The 23,834-nt window shown below is 40.8% G+C and overlaps 2 protein-coding genes across 2 annotated transcripts; both read right to left on the reverse strand.

Moving 5' to 3' along the window:
* Positions 1-2,163: 2,163 nt before the first annotated feature.
* LOC110486048 (VIP peptides) lies at positions 2,164-13,800 on the reverse strand. The gene is made up of 8 exons (XM_021557364.2): positions 13,583-13,800; positions 6,217-6,262; positions 5,928-6,037; positions 5,397-5,495; positions 4,832-4,936; positions 3,373-3,504; positions 3,113-3,218; positions 2,164-2,795 (listed from the first exon to the last, which is right to left on the reverse strand). The coding sequence occupies exons 2-8, from the start codon at positions 6,220-6,222 to the stop codon at positions 2,787-2,789; spliced, it is 567 nt and encodes a 188-aa protein (XP_021413039.1). The 5' UTR covers positions 6,223-6,262; positions 13,583-13,800; the 3' UTR covers positions 2,164-2,786.
* Positions 13,801-15,432: 1,632 nt separating this feature from the next.
* LOC110486050 (histone H4-like) lies at positions 15,433-16,143 on the reverse strand. Its single transcript, XM_021557365.2, has 2 exons — positions 15,858-16,143; positions 15,433-15,590 (listed from the first exon to the last, which is right to left on the reverse strand). Exons 1-2 carry the CDS (start codon positions 16,141-16,143, stop codon positions 15,433-15,435), a joined length of 444 nt encoding a protein of 147 aa, XP_021413040.2.
* Positions 16,144-23,834: the final 7,691 nt, after the last annotated feature.

Genomic DNA, 23,834 nt, shown 5'->3' on the forward strand with positions numbered 1-23,834 from the left:
CAAAACTGCCCTTTACAGAAGATACCTTTGTCCAATGAATGGAATGGAACTAAGAGTCATGATCAAAGGCTACTACTAACGTTACTGATACTGATACCACTGCTACTAGGGAGTAATAATAATAACAATAGTAATCATTATCTTGCTTATGTAGCAGTTCAAAGTGCTTTACAAGCTAAAAAAGGAACTTGTAATAGATTTGAACCCAAATAATACATTACCCATAAAGGCGTGTTGCGGCGTGGCGGCAACTTTAAAACCAGACCAGTTTCAAAAAAAACAAAAAAAAATGATGAGACACATTATAATGTTTTGGCATACGATACATCTTTAATATTAATAACTGTTGACATTACCTACAACGTGGCTTACCTCTTCTTAATTTTGTAAGTAAGAGGAAGTAGTAGTCGCTAGTGCACATTGTATTTTCAGTTGTCCTGCTTTTGTTCGTACTGCATTTGCTTGTTTAACATTAGTGAATGAATGCGGACCATTGAGTAGGCTTTTTTTTCCCAACAATCTGGGCAACCTGGGTTGTTGGTTTGTACAATCTGTATCATGTGAATGAATGCTTGTGCAACAATCTCTCACCATTGAACGGGTGATACAAGATAGAATTTATGGAAACTTCTGCCTTCTCTAAGGCTGACAGCGAGCCTTCAATAAAACCTGTGGGCCAATAGCGAGCAGTAGTTTTCCCAAGGTGTAGCTAGCTAGCTGTAGGCTAGTTTACAGCGGCTGCAGCAGGTTTTATTGAAGAGGATGTTGTCCCTCATTTGTTAGCTTTGCCCAATTCAAGATGAACTTTCAAATGATTATGCGTGTGTAACATTGTGGCATTTGAACTTTAGATCGCCGGTTACTTTATGTGATGAACGTGACAAATATGTTTGCAATGGGAAGTCATAATTGTACATGAATGTCCAAGAAGATGTCCAAGTATATGTTATACAAAAAAAGTGTGCTCTCCTACAGTATACCACATCACATGGAGTGTGCTGAATATTAAGGTCGCCATCCTTTCAGCATCGTGAGCCTGTCACACACATCCTTTGATGGGTCACGGTTGTCGCTTTTGGTGATTGTGTGATAGTGATGGCATTAGGCATCCCGCCAGTTCAACGTCTAGTTTTGATTTATATTCGGTTGAGTTGTCAAAAAAATTTGAATTCAACATGAAATCCCCCCCCCCCAAAAAATCACGGCATTGGATTTAGGTTAAAAGTTGTGTAAAAAAATAAATAAAGGAAATGCCCTTATGTTGATGAATTTTGCAAATCCAATTAGTTATCCACGGTGATTCAACGCCATCCCATATATTTTTAAATGCCGTGTAAACAACGTTGATTCAACTAGTTTTTGCCCAATGGGGTGGCTCAGGCTTGTTTGATTCAGTTGGGTGCATTAAGTGATGCTAATTTTTTGTTAAGTACAATGTGTTGGAAGGTTATTTTCCCCACAGGTCCAATAGCCATGGTTTGCCACTGACCAATAGAGTGACAAGAGTTTGTAACCCTTTAATAACAAATCGAACACTTTCTGAGAGTGTAAACGGGAAACTTGTGTCAAACAGATCTTTAAATCTGGATGTCCCAAATAATCACTATCTATGCTTTTAAATTGATGCAGTGCGCCTCTCATATGGACTACCTATAGGCCAAGCCTGCTTGCTGTCAAACCCTGGGTCCTTTTACTCCTCCTCCATGTTGTGCCGACCACCACGTCCTGGGCACCACATCTCAGCCCACCATCACAAAATGTGAGTGTGCTGCTCAGTGATATATATGACCCTCGTCCAGGAATGTGAATCATTCAGTGGAATGCTGTGACAATACTAATGCCATTTTGGTGACTTATCCCGCCAGCCTTGCCCTGGACCAAATTCTGAATATAAATCATGTTGACACTTGTGTTCTGTTTGGTCGCCAGAATTCAAAATAAGAGCAAATGATAAAAACCAGGGCCCTAGGGGTGACCTGATGCTAGATCAACACTCCTAGTCTGAGACCTGTTACCATTGGCCAACGGTGACAGAAATCCTCATGCAGGCCAGTCAAACAATTTCAATGCAGCCAGGGTATAATAACATTTAACATTGTTATTACCGGGGAAATCCCATGGGTTTGCAGTTTGGGGGAAAAATCCAAAGGAAGCAGAAAGGGGTGACATATTGACCGTATTTATTGACACTAAAAACAAACATCCATATTATTATTATTTTTCTTTCAATAACAGACTATTCTGATGTTGCCATGTAATAAATACATCAGCAGTGCCACCTACTAAGAGTTTTAGTCTGTATCATCCTCACTAAAAACGTTTTCAAGCTCCTCTCCTTAACTTCTTTCTGTGCTCAAGTCTATTGGGTGCTGGGATGTCTGGGATGCATTAGGAATGTCTGTAGTTTCACACATTGCAACGCTGACAAGTAAATACACAATACTGGATACACGAATCAAATGTAATGCATGTAACACATTATTTGGCATATGTACTATATATTATAATAATGATGAATGCATCTAAACAACATTGCAAATCTCCAGTGTACTGGCCAAAGATCATGCTTTTACAGTCATGTCATTTAGGATGCGTTGAGTGTGCAGTACTCCCATGAAGATGTATACATGTTTTGTGACTATCACTCAGCTACACAGGTATTTCGTGAAATGTACCGCGAGGCAAAATAACGATTTAATTAAAACAAAAAAAATGACATGACATATAATAATGGTCAAATATAATTTTGTCTGGCTTTGCCGTTCGTTCACTTTAGAAGATATTCCTTAGAGGGTCTGAAAAAAAAAGGAACAGAAATGTTGCGTCATAATATAAAAACACAATAGCATGATGTGTGTATGATGTCAGCCTGTCTCCCTTGTGTCCGAAAAAAATCACAGAGAAATTGGGGACCATATCAAATGAGTATCATATTATTAATAATTCATGAATATTTAAAGTACATCAACTGAGGCTAATACAGTGTACAGTATCTTAAAATACCAATAACTCACAATTGTTTTGTTAGAAATTAGCATAAAAACGTTGTACTGTGCATCAGTTAAAAACGCACGAAACTAGCATGCTAATATCCAAGCAGGACCTACTGTACCAATGAAAGACTATTGAGGAGTTCATGAATTGAGATGTCATCATTGGTTTGCTGTGAGGAAGGCTCGCTCCTAATGGATAATTCTGGAATAGTAGGTTCCTCCAAGCTAGAATTCAAAAAGTAAACCATCAGTATTCAATTTGTTTTTGGAGAACAAATGAGTTTTAATAGACATTGGACATACATTCAGGCTTTATACACTATTAAATTATATTGTCCAGTCTTTTATGTTAAAAAACTAGGCCTGTCCTGGTTCCTACCTCCTCTTGTTTGACAGCGCTGATTTCAAGTATTTCTTGATGGCCATCTGTTTTCCGTAGTGGCTGTAGTTGTCTGAAAACACAGCGTCTGAGTGGTGTTTTACTGGAAACTGGTCCTCCATGAGGTCATTACTACAGATGAAAATATAATTAGAAAACAAAAAATGATTACAATAAGATCTGCTCAAAGCAAGTTTTACTTGTTCACTGGTTTACATATTGTTGTACCAGGACATACAAGACCTTATGAATTGTTGAAACATTTATACCATGGCATTATTGAATACTAGTTTCTGATTGACTTGAAGAGCATTATAGAGTGTGCATTATTTCTCTGTAATGCATGACAATAACCAACGGCTATGAATTATTTCTTGGAGGGTGCACTAATAATTCAGATGGAACTGTTCACAGGCATTTGCTGCAGATTATGGTCTGGGCTGTAGCTGATAGAATGATGCCAAGTGGCGAAACCAACATTCTTTCAGCTGATCTTTCAAGCCAAATTGAAAACACCACTGGCATTGTTGAATTACAATTGTATAAATAGTTAGCTAATGGTTTGGTGGTTTGGTTCGTCACCAAGTCTATTTGTTCTGTTACTACACTTTACTGTAGCTGTAGTAGTAAACTTCCTAGCAACTTCAGTGAATGTTGGAACACATTTCTACCGGCAAATTTGCATGTGTGTGTGTGTTCAATTATAATCGCAGTATGGTCATGATAATCAACTCGGGGCTCTATGTGTTCTCTGAAAATATGCAACCGTGCGGAAGTTTGGTGCCACTTCTGACCGGGCAGTACGGACCTGCACAGGGGTCTCTGCCATATTCATGAGAGATTCCAATCCATAAGGACTCAAATTGTTCAGTTTAAGGGGAACTGCAACTTGGGCATGATCACAAGGACCAACCGATGGTCACTACACAGGAATAATTTCCCCCCAAAGGCCCTTCTGATTGACTACTAGGAGATTTGAGGCAGCACTAGATCATTTTTTGGAAAAACCATGGCATGGATGCTAAAATCACAAACAGGGAATCTTCAACATTAATATAACATTGAGTTACAACCCATTGTAAACGTTCTTTAACCCAAATCATGTTGCAGTAATAAGAGAAATGTGGCAATATAAGTGAGATCTAACTTCTGACGATGGCAGTCAAGCCAAACTGTAGTGGTGTTACATCGGTAGAGTGATTCAATCGCCAGGATGAACTGGCAGGATCGCAAATGCGACATTGTTGTGACAAACTTCTATGAACTTCTCAGCTGTAAAACTTCAATTCACACCATTGGTGTTTATTTCGGTCAACCAACCTTAGAGCCTCCCCGGCGTCCCTATTTGTACTTTAACGTACTGATTGACTACATAGTGAATGTTAGAAATAGAGGTATAGACCAAGATAGATTAGAGTCCCTCAGAGCACAATATATGGTTACCATATGAAAGTTGTACCTGACTCGCTTTGCAATCAAGGATTCAAGGTAGTCCTTGGCCGAAAGCTGACCTAAAAGTTTGCTGTAGCCACTTGTGAAGAGACCATCTGCATGTCTTGTTGGTCTAAAAAAAAAAAAAAGATCAATAAAATGCTTTCAGATTCAGGACAAATTATGTTAAATAATTACATCAATTAACTTTTGATTGATGCAGACAGGATGTCAAGAGCAGATTATTCAGCAAAATGTCACAGTCACAAAGTGTTAATTGCTGGTGACGGGCACTTCAGGACGTTCGACGTTTACTGCTAAGAACTTTAGCCTCAAATATGTTGGTGGACCCTGACGTGAGGTCAATGTTGCCTTGTTATTATCATTGGCTAACAACACAACACATTAGATTTTTTTTATTGTAATACAGACTTGGCCCATCAGAAAACAGATGTCAACAGATACCTGTATGACAGAAGTGCATTAAAAATCCATAGGAGGAACCAATTGCATTCGATTCTGTGCTGAGAAACATAAGTGAGGGACTGATTTCATCACAAACCATTTTGTAACTAAGTGAATGTGACCATTACCTTGCAATTATATCATAGAGAAGTTTAAGGGTTTCCATGTCATTTGTTGACAGACTCTGCTCCCAGTCACCCTTCCCATCTGTCTCAACAGTCCCTGACCTATAGAACGGAAGCAATAAGTGAGTCCATCGTCATATCAAATTCAATATACATAATTGACCAATGACATTATTTAATTTCTCAATTGCTACATAGTCGGATTCACCAAATGTTTTATGTGAAAACGTTTTTCTTTTGAGTTTCTTCTTCAAAGTTCCCTTCGGATGGCAGAGATGAATCTTAACATACAGTATATTTGATACGCACCAACAATTTCCAATCAGAATCATGTAGCAAGACCAGAATCATTTAAACATGGTTTTAGTACCGAGAGTCAGATAGCCTGTTTATGATAACCATGTAACCATATAGTAAATGTGTCTGTATCTATCAGCGATTGTAACAAGATGCTTTTCAAGTCAGCTTTTCTTTAAATTATCAGTAAGAGTATCTCAAAACAGAAGTCAGAACAAAATCATAAAATATCGTTACCTGACTGAGTATGCGGCGACAGCAGGTAGACTCATGGTTCTGGTACACAGCATACTGCATAGTGCCATCAAAAAAAGTCGATGAAAGCTGTTCGTCTGTGCCATAACGCTCTGCACATGCAGAGACAGAATAATAGTGTTGTATTTCTCTCCTTCTTGATCACCATTGGGACAATTACTTTATCATTACTGTTAAGATTAACATTTTAACTAAATGAAATAAAAATACGCCGTCTTGTATTTCCTTAAGTAAATCAGGTTGTATATGTTGCACAATGCAATAGACTCACATGCATCAACGATCACCGTGGGTCGGCTGGGCTGCTGTCCACGGTGCTGAAAGAAAAGTTTCTGTATTATTCAAGCCGCGGTTTGGATCTGGTCAAATGAACCACCACCTTTCACTGACTCTGTATCTATTTCCTTGCTTTCTAAGTATGGAACGCAATCACAGTAGTGACGATACGTCATCGTAACAATTCCCAATGCGCTCGTCACAGGCTTATTAAGTTTCGGACAGTCCGGACTTCGTGGTTGGCCCTGACATCACCTGCCAAAAAGGTCAGATTATTACAGAAGGCAGGGCTAAATGTGATATGATGATGATGGCCCTTCTGATATTAGTATTGTCAAAATTAATTCTGTTTAATTGTCTTCACAATTTTCCATAATGGAGCCCACTGGGCACACACTGATTGAATCAATGTTCTTTCCACGTAATTTCAATGAAGTGATGTTGAACCAACGTAGAATAGACATTGTCTGTGCCCAGTGGGAGGCTTATTGTTGCACTGAGTGTACAAAACATTAGGAACACCTTCTTACTATTGTGTCGGTGCATGGATTCTACAAGGTGTCGAAAGCATTCCACAGGGATGCTGGCCCATGTTGACTCCAATGCTTCCCACAGTTGTGTCAAATTGGCTGAATGTCGTTTGGGTGGTGGACCATTCTTGATAAACACGGGAAACTCAGACAGAGAGGGATACAGTTCAATCATTGTCCAAAAATGGATGGATTGTGGTTAAAAAAGCAGATAAAGCTGGCAATACAGTAGTGTGGAGTAAAGACAAATACGTGACAGAAGCCTACCATCAATTAGACAATGATGAATTCTACCAATCTCTTACATTCAACCCTACAGAGGACCTAAAAACTGCACTGAAAGGGATCCCCACAGAAGCTAAGGAGAATGGCTACATTTCAGACAATGAGTTCAAATTAATTGTCAATGGCAGTCCGGCATATGGCTTCTCTTTATCTTCTTCCAAAAGTCCACAAGAATCTTGAACCCCCCCCCCCCAGGCAGACCAGTCATTAGTGGTAATGAAAGTCTGACAGAACCCATCTCTAAGTACATTGATTACTTCATTAAGCCTTTTCTGACGTCACTCCCAGCCCATCTTCAAGATACCACAGACGTGTTGAACAAAATGAAGGAATTGAACAATATAGGTACAGCTTCTTTTTTTAGTCACCATGGATGTGGAGTCTCTGTACACCACCATTGAACATGATCAAGGATTGGCAGGTATGCACCATTTCTTGACTACCCGGCCTGAGACTGAAATGCCTCCTACAGAATTCATTGTCTCACTGACTGAATGGACTCTTAATAATAACATCTTTGTCTTACAGGACCGTATTGTTAAACAGGTCAAAGGATGTGCCATGGGAGCATTCCTACAGCCCTTCCTACGCTGGTTTGTACTTGGGTAAATGACTTCATTTTGGATCCTTCTAATAACCAGTTATTTGACCGGATTATGTGGTGGGGACGCAATATATTGATGATGTTTGCCTGTTCTGGTCAGACTCAGAAGATGAACTTATTTTCTTCACCAATACCTTAACAGAATTAACCCTAACATCAAACTAACTATGGAGTACAGCAAGGATAACATTCATTTTTTTGGACCTTGACATCAGTAAAGATGATAAAGGTTGTTTGCACACATCAATCTTTAGGAAACCTACAGATGAGAATACCATTCTGAGGGCAGACAGCTTTCACCCCAAAACATTCCATATGGCCAATTCCAAAGAGTCCGCAGAATTTGCAATCAGACTACAGTATCAAATCTGCTGAAGTAGAGAATCGCTTCTTGAATCGGGGGCTACAGTGCTGAGGTCCTGAAAGATGCAGGTATAAGGGTCGGACGACTTGACAGAGAACTTGTTGTGATTAGGAGTGCCTCGTGATACATCCAAGAGAGTGTACTTTGTTACAAAATAGAGCACTGAAGCAGAGAACATTAAAATAATCCTTAAAAATAATTTGGGAATCATCGAAAGTGATACGCTACTACGCCAAGTCTTCCCAGAGCCACCAGTCACAAGCTTTAAGAGATGTCCTACCCTAAATGACTAATTAGTCCACAGCTATCTTCCTGCTGACTCTCAAAAAAAGAGGCTTGACCACAAACCAAAGGGCTCTTAAATGCAACCAGTGCAGAAATATTGCAAAGAAAAAGTGTTTTGTTTCTAAAAATTTAGTATCACGTCAAGTATTTCATTAACTGTAAAAACCACTCATGTCATCTACAGATTGGAATGTCCACAACGCAAGGTGTTCTACATTGGACGGACAAAGAGACGGCTTCAAGACCGCTTAGCGGAACACAAGTACGCAACACGCAGGTAGGCAATGAAGACCACCCCATGGCAAGGCACTACAAGTCCCTACACCATGGCCTCCCTACAAGCTATAGGTATTGATCGGGTTCCAGCCTCAATTAGAAATGGGGACCATCTTAAATAGCTAAACGAAAGGGAAGATTTTTGGATTTACAAACTACAGGCCACTAAGAACCCTGGTTTAAATGAAGATATGGATTTACAAACTACAGGCCACTAAGTACCCTGGTTTAAATGAAGATATGGATTTCTCAATTTTCCTGTAGGGTCGTGATAGGTCAATTTTCTGTCATCTAGTGGACATTTTGCTCTATTGCCCTCAGCTATGTTTAGACTGTTGTTGTCCATGTTTGCTGTGTTCTAGAGTACTATGGAATAGATTGCTTTCCTATTCCTGCCACTTTGCCCAGTCACATTTAAGGTTAGAACTAGCTTTCTAGGCGTTATGATGCTTCTAGCTTGAGGTTAAATTTTTTGATAACACATCTACAGTATTTCACTTTTTAACGTGTATAGCATTGCTTACTAGGGTGTTGTCCAATCAATGTTGTAACCACTCCCTCTTCAAATTAGGGATGATTGGATAAACCTGTTCAAAAGAGGACATTGTATTATCATTTCTTTGTAATCCCTGACGAAGGTCATGCAGCCGAAACGAGTCGGATTTTTAAAATCCTTTCCATTGAACATGCCATACAAATAAAGGCGTTTTAATTCATTATATGAAGAGTGCCTTCGTCCTCCTTTTTTTTTGATGACCAATTTACCCCTTTTACCAAAGAGCACCTTCTGTCTTCTGCTTCCCTTCCTCCTCTTTTTTTCTACAAACACGAGAAACTGTTGAGCAGGAAAAACCCAGCAGCGTTGCAGTTCTTGACACACTCAAACCGGTGCACCTGGCACCTACTACCATACCCCGCTCAAAGGCACTTAAATCTTTTGTCTTGCCCATTCATCCTCTGAATGGCACACACACATAATCCATGTCTCAGTTGTCTCAAGGCTTAAAAATCCTTCTTCAACCTGCCTCCTCCCCTTCATCTACACTGATTAAAGTGGATTTAACAAGTTACATCAATAAAGGATCATATCTTTCACCTGGATTCACCTGGTCAGTCTGTCATGGAAAGCAGGTGTTCCTAATGGTTTGTACACTCAGTGTATGTTCAAAAAGGCAAAACAGACTGTTTTTGGTCTTAGTCAGCACAGCTAATTAAATATGATTTATTCGCATTCCCAGCAATGCTTTAGTGCCGCGATTTACATTTAAGTGGATCATAGCACAGTAATTATTTATCCGACAGAAAGACAGAATCCCAGAGCATACAAGTCATCAGGTCCAATCACATTACAGGACTCAATGCAGCAAATCCAATTATATTTCACATTTCCCTTTTGTGGACAGAGTTGCCAGATGTACAAATGACTGTTTGGGTGCACATCTCCAGTTGCTGTATCTCTGGTTTAGGTGAACAGTTGTTTAGATTAGACTGGTGGTCAGACTTTCTCACCTTTTAAACATTAACAAATGATTGACAGCCAGGAGAGAAGTGACAGGATTTGGTTCACATGACAGTTTATCTCAGGTTCTTGCTGCCCAACTTTTCCAATGGGAATTATCAAAAAAGTAAACAACATTTTTTTTTAAATAATTTCCTTTACATAACAAATCACACAAAGTATGTGAGGCCTGGTTTCAAACACTATATAAGTTCAATCCTTTGAAATACTTGAGCTTGCCTAGTGCAGCATTGAATACCACGGCATACCTTGTCCATAGACCGCTTACAGGGTAAGCCATTTAATATTTCATTTTGTCATTTGGATTAATTATCACTTTAAATACATGTTTACTCATATGAGCACTTCAGGCCCTTGCCTATGAAAAGCCAAAAGGTTTGAAGATCACCCATCACATCCGATATACAGAATGTTTTGGATGGTAGGGCCAAGCTAAATTTGTCACAGTGTGATGGGAGAAGTTGATTCATAGTGACATCAGGAGTTGATTCATAGGGACATGGCAGTATAAGCGGAATCACCCTGCAAAATGCCAGTTATGCCTGTTATGTGCCCACCAGGAGATGGAGAAGGTTAAAAGCCACAGAATGCCACCCCTCACAACCTGCCAACACATTGATTTTCTGACAGAATGACTGTAATCCTGGGCAACCATACTGTCACAATGCATATGATGTATGCATTTGTAGACCAACTTAGGAAATGTAGAATGGTTACATTATCCATAATGCTCATTGACCAGACATTCCAAATGACCATGGCAATTATTCATCACAACAGTAAACCGTGGCAATTTTGCCTCACAATAGTAATTCTATTTATATTCTGTAAGGCAGACTAGTAAATTTTGCCATCATTTTTTAAGTTAAGCAATTCAAGACAGTTCAGGAGTCATAGGTCCACTGTGATTTTACTGACCCGGTCGCAGAGACTTTTATGGTCACACAAAGTGCCACCTGTAAATTCAAAATGAGTAGCTTAATTCTTTTTTATTAAATTAAAGGGGAATTCCACTCTTCCATATTTTCAAGCATTTTTTTTAGACAGATTATACATTACAAGGGGCTACAGCGGTTAAAGAGGAGAGAAAGCTGGATTGAACCTCGCTCTATGGTGAGAAAGTTGGAAGTCGTATATTTGTTGAGTTACCACTCAGCCACAGCTCAGCACGGCCAATAAACATTTTCGGAACCAAGTACTTTTTCAATATTGCACATACAGGGTGACATTTTGGTGCACAATTGGCAGCGGGCACCATAATCATAACATTTTAAATAAACAGGATGTTGCGAATAGCTTTTTAGCAGCATGAATTTGTGCTTTGTGATGGTGGCAGTCCACAAAGATGAAATTGCATTGAATGGAATCAATCAAGTCCATTGATTTAGTGCCCAGAGAGTGGGGTGAAGCTAGTGTATTTTAATGAATCATGAATGTAAACTCAACTGTAATTGAAGTACAGAAAACGTTTGATTTGTTCATCAAGCAGCTATTGGTGGATTCATGGCCATGGGGAGGAGGTTGTGGCATATTTTTATGTTGTGCCATCATGGCACACATTGCTTCTCTAAGCAAGCTCTGGCTCAGCCGTAATTATTCTCCTTAGACAAATCTCCACATTTCCTGGAACTGATGGTGAGGGTGCAACCAGGCTAGGGCAATGCAGAGAGGAGAGAAAACACAAAGGAAATTACAGTTAAATTACTCCCTTCTCTTTATGTCCCTGCTTCTGTCCTGTCTCTTCTTTGCACTGTTCTCACAGTCCATCATTGTCAACCACAGGGTTTCATAACCAGATCCAAACAGCAAATTTAACTCTCAGGATCGATTGTTTGATCATGTGCACCTACCTCCATTTTATTAGGCATTGATACTATCCCCCAAAACAACGTCTTTCTTGCGAGATATGATACATTCTGCATTCCAGAGTATTTTGAGCTTTATGTAGCCATCATTCTACCCTGTCTGGTAATTCCTTCTGAAGAGGTAATCTCACAACTCCAGTTTATTCACTAGGCACACCTTATGATGCTGCTCTAGGATTTGTAACCAACACTTACCAATCTCTGTACCTTATAGCAGTTGGCAGAATGCCATCCTTAAAGGAATTACAGCCTGAATAAAAAAAGGATTAAATGTACATTTTGTTTGTCACTGGCCTACACACGAATGGTTCAATTACATTTCCATAATGTCAAAGTGGAATTATATTTGTAGACATTTTTGCAAACTAATAAATAAAGAAAAGCTGAAGTGTCATGAGTCAACAAGTATTCAAGCCCTTTGTTATGGTAAGCCTAAATAAGTTCAGGATTCAAAATGTGCTTAACAAATCACATAATAAGTTGAAGTTCAAGACGTCACATAATATGTTGCATGGACTAACTGTGTGGAACAATAGTGTTTAACATAATTTTCGAAACGACTACCTCATCTCTGTATCCCACACAAACAATTGTCTGTAAGGTCCCTCAGTCGAACATTGAATTTCAAACACAGATTCAACCGAAGATCAGGGAGGTCTTCCAATGCCTCGCAAAGAACGGCAGATGGGTAACAAAAAAAAGCAGACATTGAATATCCCTTTGAGCATAGTGAAGTTATTCACTACACTTTGGATGGTGTATCAATAAACCCAGTCACTACAAAGATTCCTAACTCACTTGCCTGAGAGGAAGGAAACCGCTCAGGGATTTCACCATGAGACCAATAGTGACTTTCAAACAGTTACATAGTTTAATGGCTGTGAAGTTGTCTGTGGCGGTCACGGAGAGACTGATAAATATGTTTATATGTTTAGCGAATATCTTCTGTGTATAAAGTGATATGGTAGGGGAAAAACGCATCTAACCACGCGCCTAGCTGTTCTACGAGTAGTCTGAGGCAGTCGGTAAATAACAAGCTTTTAAGTGCAACTTTAGTAATGAAAGTTTTGGGACACAGCTTGGATATTTAACGATGCTTAACGTGCAATTAGTTCTGAGCCTTGACGGTGTGCGCATGATGGGTTCGATTAAGGATTTGCGTGCTTACTATGATCCACATAACGCTAGACTCATGCATTAGCTTTAACAGCCCTAAATTATTTTTATGATTTCATTAATTCATTTCAAGTGGTGGCTGCATGCATGCTATGCTGGGTCAGTTTGTAATTCAAGCCTATTTTGTAAAATTGCTACAGTATATTAATCCTAGTCCAAATCTCCCCATTTATTGATGAAATGTCTTCTTTCCTCCAACATAAATCGAATGTTCATTGATTAGATATTTATTTTAAGCAATTTGGCATCACAGCATATTTTAGTAATTTTAAGATTTGCATGATTATTTAAAAACATGTAGAAGAGTGAAATGGGCAAATAGTGGATGTCAACTGTGGTCTCTCACCTGAGAATCCTGTTTGAGAACCCATTGACTTCTCCAAAGTGTTAAGCATTGTTGTGAGATGCAATGTGTATGGATCATTCAGTGATTTAATTTCACATGACTTTTACTTACTCATCTCTTTGGATTTTCCATCTTCTGCACAGCGCAATAGAGGTGGCCACTTGGTTTACGATTTGCCGAATTGACACCTGTGGTTTTCCATGGTTCAATTAAGAATTCCTTCTCTGGTAAGGCACCGGCATAATGGTGAGCGACTCCCTGCTCTGCGTCTCATTAACCTCTCCATTCTTCCTGCCGTGTGCTCTTTAAAATTCCTCCCCGGAAAATTCTAAATCATTTGAATATGCTGCCACTAATCCTGTCTCTCACCCACTCATTTTCTATGCTTTAAATGCATGAATGACAAGGTCAATGTTGCCAAGTGATCAATTATGAACAGTGAAAACAACAATAAGAATAGTAGGTATAGGGCTAATATATATATATATATAGGTTGGAGTCATTAAAACTAGTTTTTCAACCACTCCACAAATTTCTTGTTAACAAACTATCGTTTTGGCAATCTCCTTTGTGCATGACGCAAATTATTTTTCCAACAATTTTTTACAGAGAGATTATTTCACCTAAAATTCACTGTTTCACAATTTCCAGTGGGTCAGAAATTTACATACACCAAGTTGACTGTACCTTTAAACAGCTTGGAAAATTCCAGAAAATGATGTAATGACTTTAAAAGCTTCTGATAGGCTAATTGACATCATTTGAGTCAATTAGAGGTGTACCTGTGGATGCATTTCAGGCCTTCAAACTTAGTGCCTCTTGGCTTGACATCATGTGAAAATCAAAAGGATTCAGTAAAAAAAATTGTAGACCTCCACAAGTCTGGATCATCCTTGGGAGGAATTTCCAAATGCCTGAAGGTACCACGTTCATCTGTACAAACAATAGTACGCAAGTATAAACACCATGGGACCACACAGCCATCATACCGCTCAGGAAGGAGATGCGTTCTGTCTCCTAGAGATGAACGTACTTTGGTGCGAAAAGTGCAAATCAATCCCAGAACAACAGCAAAGGACCTTGTGAAGATGCTGGAGGAAACAGGTACAAAAGTATTTATATCCACAGTAAAACAAGTCCTATATAACTGCACATGTGGACAAAGATTGTAGTTTTTGGAGAAATGTCCTCTGGTCTGATGAAACAACAATAGAACTGTTTGGCCATAATGACCATTGTTATGTTAGGAGGAAAAAGGGGGAGGCTTGCAAGCCGAAGAACACCATCCCGACCGTGAAGCACAGGGGTGGCAGCTTCATGTTGTGGGGTGCTTTGCTGCAGGAGGGACTGGTGCACTTCACAAAATATATGGCATCATGAGGGAGGAAAATTATGTGGATATATTGAAGCAACATCTCAAGACCTCAATCAAAAAGTTAATGCTTGGTTGCAAATGGGTCTTCCAAATGGACAATGACCCCAAGCATGCTCCCAAAGTTGTGGAAAAATGGCTTAAGGACAACAAAGTCAAGGTATTGGAGTGGCCACCACTCTATCCGTCTCCTACTTATTCAGGAAGTCACCTCAAACAACGGCCATTTCGGCCCTGTCTTCACCCTTTGCCATTTCACATTCCACTCACTTATTCCACTATAGACGGCCTTCAACTGGAATGGAGGCCAACCCTGTTTGTCATGTCCTTCAGAGAAACGTCTGTTGCTATCTTACATTCGGCAGACAAAGACAGCACGCAAAACCCCTACACTTGAAATGGAAAAAGATACAAAGCAGCCACTCTCCAACTCGGCCCACAGCACCAGCCCACAATGGAACAGTCCTACAATGGACACAGCCTACCTACATACACATTCATACGGTCGCATTGAAATTGCTTTTTTACTGACAGGGTGGGTGGCTCTTAAAAGAGCCTTAGGGTTAGTATAGCAGTCCAAATGCGCTGCTTACTTGGAGCTGGTGTACTTGGTTATGGCCTTGCTGCCCTCAGACACTGCGTGCTTGGCCAGCTCACCAGGGAGCAGCAGGCGCACGGCGGTCTGGATCTCCCTGGAGGTGATGGTAGAACGCTTGTTGTAGTGGGCACACCGAGAGGACTCTCCAGCTATACGCTCAAAAATGTCGTTCACTAAGAGTTCATGATTCCCATGGCCTTGGAGGAGATGCCAGTGTCGGAGTGGACCTGCTTAATACTTCGTGTCCACTCGGAGTGGGTCATGCTTTCCTACCAAATAGCATACCTAAACAATATTCCAATAACATACCAACCACTATATGGAATTGGCCCTTTTGAAGAGGATGTGGGTGGCTCTTAAAAGAGGCCTTTGGGTTCAAGTCGGGATGTCGAAGTTCCGAAAACAGTGCGTTTAACCTCTGAAACCGTACAGGGTGCGTCCCTGGGGTTTCAGAGCGTAGACCACATCCATGGCGGTAACGGTCTTCCTCTCGGTGTAGGTGATGGCATCATGGATCACTTTCTTCAGGAACACCTTCAGGACAAGGCGGGTCTCCTCATAGATCAGACCGGTGATACGCTTCACACCGATAGCGGGCTTGGTGATTCCATGGATCTTTTCACAGAGAACTTTGCGGTGACACTTGGCGCCTCCTTTTCCAAGTTCCTTGCCACCTTTTGCCTCTTTGACTCTTCCAGACATAGATTCGTTGCTCTATTTTCCTTTCCCGACATGAATTTACTGTACTTAAAACCAACTTTATTACAATTACAGCTCATAGCTGTATGGAGGGAAACGGAGGGGGGTGAATGAATGCATCCACATATATACACACATTTTAATTTTTATTGTGCAAATGTATTTTGAATTTTTTTGTATTTTATTTTTGCTCTTTTTATGTTGGAAAATAAACTATGTGTAATTAAAGTCAGTCTTGCATGATTATGTTTTAGATGGGGGATATTTTAGGTCAGTTTCAGCATTATGTACATGGGTGTGTCTGTGGCCCATTTGGCCTGTCCGACAGCTTCCTTCAATGATGGATTATGAGTGGCTCTGTTGATGAACTTCTGATGGGTATTGCTGTGGAGACCTTCACTTTAATTGTACGGTTGTGGGGTTGTGGGAGAAAGTGATCATGTTTCTGATGGAGAGTGGTAGTTTGAGATTGGCGTCTGCAAGCCGGTAGCACAACCCATTGTGCCACATCTTATCAAATGCTTTTTTTATATCAAAGAAAATCGCCAGGGTAGTTTCCGAAGGCTGTATCAGACCGCCACAAAAACAACTCCCACCACATATCCTCAGTCTCATCAAGCAGAAGAGAAAGGTCTGGAGAGATTTTATAAGAACAAGAGCCCCAAACTTGAAAACAGAAGTCAATTGGTTTCAGAATCATATCAGATATCAACTCACCCTCCACAAATAGAAACAGAGGACTGCCTTCTATCACCAGCTAGATACAGACACCAACCCCCGGACCTTCTGGCAAAAAAATCTAAGCAATTAAAGGAGACAACCAATAATATCATACCTGTGCTAAAGTCTCAAGACCAATTAATTGAAGACAACAAAACAAAAGCTATATTATTTAGAAACCACCTACAAAATGTTAATTCTCGTCCCAATTAATCCCTCTATAACAAAGAATGGAAAAACATTGTCAACAGAGAAATATAGAAAACAGTATATACTTCAAATCTGACACCAGTAGACCATCCCCCCACCCTCTCTGTTACTATTGAAGAAATAAAGACTCATCTGAAAAAAATGAAAAACAAAGCATCTGGGGAAGACAACATTGACAGCACACACAAGCAAGCACCTAAATGAATACTTGCAGCTCCTTTCTAACCTCTTCACCACATGTCTCATGGATGGCCATTTTCCCCTACCTTGGAAATCTGCAGTTGTCACAATGAGTCACAAACCTGGTAAAGACCCACACAACGTCACAAGTCAAAGACCAATCAGCCTCCACAGTCATGTTGGGAAGCTGTTTGAGGGAGTACTCACCCAAAGACTGAGGAGCCACACTGAGGAAATGGGTCTTTAACTTTAACTTCACAGGCCATGGAAGGCACACTAACTACATACTGAACTAGTATGATTCACCCCACGTTGAAACCCTCTAATAGAGATAGGCCTAAAGAACTCAAAGAGGTCCCAAGTAGAGAGGAGGTGACTCTCCCACACACAAAATAACAACAACTCACACACCAAACATCCATTGGAAAAAATGGCCACTTTTTCATAAATGGATTCTTCATCTTTCCATACACGGGACACCGTCAAATCCAAACGCCGAAAATATAGGCTACAGGGAAACAAATACACATGGGATGCCCTAAAGGCAAAGGGGCCCCATCATGTCACCTTGTGGAAGGCCATGTCATCTTGCAGCGGTAGTATATTACCTGTCATTAATAACATCATTCTTCTTCTTTCTTCCCTAGACAGGATCCAGCCTGACAGTCAGGGGGCCAAGAGGACCTGAGGTGCCGATAGGAGGGGTGGTGATACCTCTGTAAGCTGAAACGCAGTAAAACATTCCTCAGACACCCACCCACCCACACAATGAACAGATGGTTTACCTATCCATACAGAGGTGATAGGGATGTGCAAAAAATGTATTGTACTTTTCTTTGCTAACCAATAACAAAGTGTCTTATTATTGGTATGATGTTGCTCATTTCTGGCCCAGGTGACACTATGCCCACAAGATTGCCTCAGATGTAGCATAAAACGACGGCCACAGAAGGAGGGCCCATCTCAACTGTTCATTTCAAAAGGGACAAATGGGGCGGACCCATTGATTCCATAAGGGTCCAAGAGCACATACTGGCACTTTATCATTCAGTGCAGTCTAACATCTCAGATGTGACTAGCTTTAATCTAGCAAATTATTGTTGCCATACTGGTCTCTTACCTGTACTTACTGGCTGCCAGCCCTTGGTTTAGTAATATATAAATAAATACAATATAAATAAATAAATAGTACATAGTACATCTAGGAACACAGTTAGCTTTTTAGGATAAGGGCTGACAAGGTTTTGACTAGGTGGGCTACAGCTAGTGTCATGAAGTGACTTTTCCCTAGCAGGTTAGGAGAATTATGTTAAGGTTATGAAAAGGGTTAGGGTTACCGACAATGTCACTTCTGGTCGTAGCTGTACTCCATCAAGTCACAATCAACTTACAAGACATCACACAGAGAGCAGACTTGAAGCACAACTGCACTGTCTGGAAGACTGCACCGGACTGAATTGGAATCCCTCCAACAGCACACTAGCTACTTTCCACTTTATGGTGTCACAGTCAGCCCCTCGGAACACTGACCCCCAACATTCTCAAACACCTTGGATACCAAAGCCAAACATTCTCGAATCACTCACATGCCCAAATCAACTAGGGTGAAGGCTGCCATGAATTGGATGCTGAAAAGCAAACCTCCTTCACAGAGCAAGATCATAGGACTGGGAGTGAATAATACTCTGTCTGCAGAGGTGTTTGGGGCCTTGTGTTGAACAGCAGGTGAGTCTTTCACTAGTTCCCCTCAACTGCTTGCAATCCCCTATTCTCAACAGCCTTGCTCTTCGCTAGGCTAGAGTGCAGATACTTCACATGTACAGTACAAAAACAAATGACAGCGGGCCTGTTACCACACCCTATAGCCTAGAAAATCTACTTTGACCACAGTGACATTGCTAGTAAGTAGCCTACAGTATAATGGATAGCTCCCCCAACTAGGACATGAAGTGGAAATGGAAGATGGACACACACTGAGGGAAAACTCCTACCAACATCAAATCTAATCCAATCACCCATCAAATCAAATCCTATTTGCCACATACACGTGTTTAGCAGATGTTATTGCGGGGTGTGGAGAAATGCTTGTGTTTCTAGCTCCAACAGTGCAGTAATGTCTAACAAGTAATGTCTAACAATCTCACAACAACACACACAAGACGCATCAATCTAACCAAGGCAATGGAATTACAATGTATGCATGTATGGGCGAGCAACGTCAGAGCGGCATAGACTAAGATACAGTACAATAGAGTAGAATACAGTATATACATATGACATGAGTAATGCAAAATATGGAAACGTTATTCAAGTGACTGCTGTTCCATTATGAGTGGCTAGTGGTTGCCGAGAAGAAGAAAAAACACACCTTGGTGGAACCCACGTGGCAAGACAGGAAGGAAGACATGCAGAGGGACTAGTGAAGAGGACACGAAGAAGACAGGAATTATCTCGAATTAAATGAAGAAAGGGGCTCAGAACAGGGTTCAGCCGAGATGCACTGTTGACACCCTCTGCCTAATTTAGGAGCTCAAAGGAATAAGTAAACTCATGTAGGGAGAGATCTCACCGTCACCTACTGGACCAGAAGTCATGTGGCCAACACTCTGCTTAAAATCATTAGGAGCTATAAGGAGTCAGACAACGAACTGGTCAGTCAAGTCATGTAGGGAGGGATTTCATTGCCACCTGCTGGATCAGAAGTCATATTGCCAACACGGGCCTTAAATGCATTAGGAGCTATGAGGAATAAGTCTAATCATCATTCAAGCCACGGAGGGAGGCATTTGAGCACCACCTGCTGGATCTGAAGTACTATTCACAATGGCCACAGAGAGCCATCATTGCTCAACTGGTGCCATTTCCCCAAGTATGTGGTTAAAAAAAAAAACGACAACAACAGATCATCAAATAGGCAGTGCTTTCAAAACTCTAAACACATGTTCAAGTAGAGTACACCAAATCATAGTTACTTTTTCACCCAACTTAATCAGTGTTTCATCTACAAATACATGCTGCACATTGCAATAAATGTGTTTATAAAGTCATTGCTTTCCACAATGCAATGCTCACATTACTTTTGACATGATATTCTATTTCATTTGTTAAAATGTATTTCACTATTACTTAATCTGACAGCTCTGAAATCAGAATCACTTAACTGTTTGGTGTTGACCTGCACATTTTCAGCTGGTTTTTGTCTACTGCAGATTTGGAACACTACATCATGACAATGTATGTTTGTGAAGTATAAAATGAGGGTCACTTCAAATGGTACTACTTGATTAAAAATGGATTGCAACTGTTCTCTCTAACCTAGAGCATTATTTTTCTGTACGCTCTCCTACTGGTATATGGATTGTAAAAAAAATAATAACGTTTGAGATGCCATTACATTATATATCCTGTATAACTTCTTCTCGAGGACTATATATTACATCAATGCACCTCCACAATCGTTTTGTTGCAGTGACTTAAAAAGTGGAGATGCCACAGATGACCAGGGAAAGTGGAGGAAATAAAGTGGTTTCCGTGAGAATTACAAGACTGTTTTGGACATTGAGGATCTCTTGAACCACACGACGACTACTGATTCGGGCTGCCCATTTATCAATGGAAGTCATTTTGTAGATTTTCTGGTCTGCCAGAATCAATGTGTGCTCAAAGCATCCTATTTTTAGGATGTGTAGCCTCTTGATGGCAACATCCATATTGCCAGAATTATCGACAGTCACAGCTACAATCTTTGCTCAGCTCTATCTCAAACTCTTCCAGAATGTCTGAGATCTCCTGCCACTACTTCGCCAGTTTGCGATTTTTACACTGCCCTGGCTTGTGTATTGCACTGTAACAGTGAGATAGTGGTCTTGACTCAATAAATACTGACAGACTGTTGCCTAAAGCCCTTGGACTCCACTGTTGCAAAGGGGTGTAGGCCTTACACTATGAACTTGGTCACAGCTAGGTGGCACTCATTCACCCTCTCCTCAGTCATCCTCCCACTAGCTGCCAGCGTGAAGGGGCTTTGGGCTTGTCTGGCTTGGACCAGTGGTATTAGAGGGAGGCGTTGGTTGGTTAGAGGGAGGCGTGGGTTAGAGGGAGGCGTGGGTTGGTTCACACACACCACCCGTGTGTGTGTGTGTGCGCTGTAGCGTGTGTGCTGTAGTGTGTGAGAGGCTCCGTGTGAGAGACACAGGCTCCGTGCGAGAGATCTCTCTTCTGGATTGGGAATAGCTAAAATGCATCATAGACGAATGTCTTAATCTTATTGCAAATTAGAAACGATTGGTGAAATAAAATGTGCAAGATAACGTTTAGGTTAGCAATAATAAATAGGACATGTATTTTCTTAATTTCTCCAGTACTGAAAGCAGAACCGATAACGTTGGAGTTTATCGATACTACGGTCTTTCATAATTTAGCCCCGGGCCCGTTTAATACCGGGTTTCGGTACCCATCACTACTCCAATCTCGTACTTCCTGTTTACAAAGATGTGCAAAATACTGAGGTGGTCGGAGGAAGCAGACGCGATGCTACAAGACTGTTTTGCTAGTGCAGACTGGGACATGTTGCGGGATTCATCCGATTGCATTTAGGAGTTTACCACAACAGTCACGGTCTTCATCAATAAGTGCATAGATGATGTCATCCCAACAGTGACTATAAGAACGCATCCAAACCAAAAACCATGGTTTACAGGAAATATCCATCTAAAGGCTAGAGCAAGGGTGCCCAGACTTTAGTTAGATAGGAAGAGGGTGGAAAAAGTAGATCCTAATGCGGTCTACCCCCCGCCCCCTCCCCTAGCCAATATTAAATGACATTTCACCTTATTGATTGGATGATTTGCACTGCATGCTGTCAGCAAGCTTTGTATAGTCTGGGTTGTAGCTACTGATTGCTATCTTCAAGCAGGTGTCCAGGTGATCATCTGTTAGAGTGGACCGTTATTTTGACTTGATGATCTTCATGTCTGAAAATGTTGACTCGCAAAGATAGGTAGATCCAAAAAAAACGCTGTCAAGTACATGGCAACTTTTCTCATGTTTGGATATTTTTCCTCCATGATAAGGTTCCCGAAAGTGTTCCCCTGATGCCCTCAATTTGATTTGGAGGTCACTTTGCAGAGTCAAAATTTCACTCTCGATGGCTGATGCCTCCATGTGAAACAATTATGTAATTTATTTTGCAATTTCGTCAATATCAACTTCCACACCAAACATAAAGCACATAAATGTTGCCACAGGTTCCAAGATCATAAATTCTTGAAAGCGTCAGTCAAAGTCTGCGATAATGTTCAACGTATCGACCACAGTCACAAAGTGCTAGTGCCCCTGACTTTCAAGCTCTGACATATTTTTGAAATTCCTCAGTTCATGTTGCTGCGATTGTGAGGACAGCAATTTCAATTTTTGTTTAAATGCTGTCAGTAACAGAGCGAATCATTTAAAAAATATTTGTGTATTTTCCTTGCAGCTCAAAATTGAGCTCATTCAGCCGAACAGTTACGTTGGTCAAAAATGCTCAATTTAACAGCCACACTTTGGCTTGCAACTGCTCATATTCTGCATCTTTTGAAGCCAGAAACTCCTCGATTTCAAATAACAGATCCCTAAATCTCTGCAGGAATTTACCTCTACTAAGCCACCTTACATCTGTGTGTTGCGTGTCTGTCGACACCTCAAATTGAAGTGAAAAGAACACTTACGCATTTATGTACTTTAGGTGCTCTCTCAAATCCTCATCCATCATTTCTCAGTGCCACAGGTTCCAGGATCACCTGGACACCTTTCAATATGGGACAGGGACATGGATGCATACAAGAAAGCCTGCTACCACCTCCGACGAGACATCAAAAGGACAATACAGGAGGAAGGTGGAATCCTATTACACAGTGGAATACTATTACATAACACCATCATCCCAGAAACTGTAGACCCACTCCAATTTGCATACCTCCCCAACAGACCCTCAGATGATGCAATCTAATATTATGGGCTATTGTGTGTAGGCCTGTGACACAAAATCGCAATTGAATCCATTTTAAATTCAGGCTTTAACACAACAAAATGCTTTTAAATAGCCATTTTTTAACTGTGTCCAGCAAAACTCCACCAGTCAGGCCTTTATGTTAGAGTGGCCGGACGAAAGCCAATCTTTAGTAAAAGGCACATGACAGCCCGTTTGGAGTTTGCCAAAAGGCACCTAAAGAAACAAGATTCTCTGGTCTGATGAAATCAAGATTGAACTCTTTGGCCTGAATGCCAAGCATCACGTCTGGAGGAAATCTGGCACCATCGCTACGGTGAAGCATGGAGGTGGCAGCATCGTGCTGTGGGGGTGTTTTTCAGTTGCAGGGACTGGGAGACTAGTCAGGATCGATGGAAAGATGAACGGAGCAAAGTACAGAGAGATCCTTGATGAAAACTTGCTCAGGACCTGGAGTGAAGGTTGACCTTCCAACAGGACAACAACCCTAAGCACACAGCCAAGACAATGCAGGAATGGCTTTGGGACAAGTCTCTGAATGCCCGTGAGTAGCCCAGCCAGAGCCCGGACTTGAACCTGATTTAACATCTCTGGA

Source organism: Oncorhynchus mykiss, chromosome 13 (genome assembly GCF_013265735.2).
Source record: "Oncorhynchus mykiss isolate Arlee chromosome 13, USDA_OmykA_1.1, whole genome shotgun sequence".
Classification (NCBI taxonomy): Eukaryota; Metazoa; Chordata; class Actinopteri; order Salmoniformes; family Salmonidae; genus Oncorhynchus; species Oncorhynchus mykiss.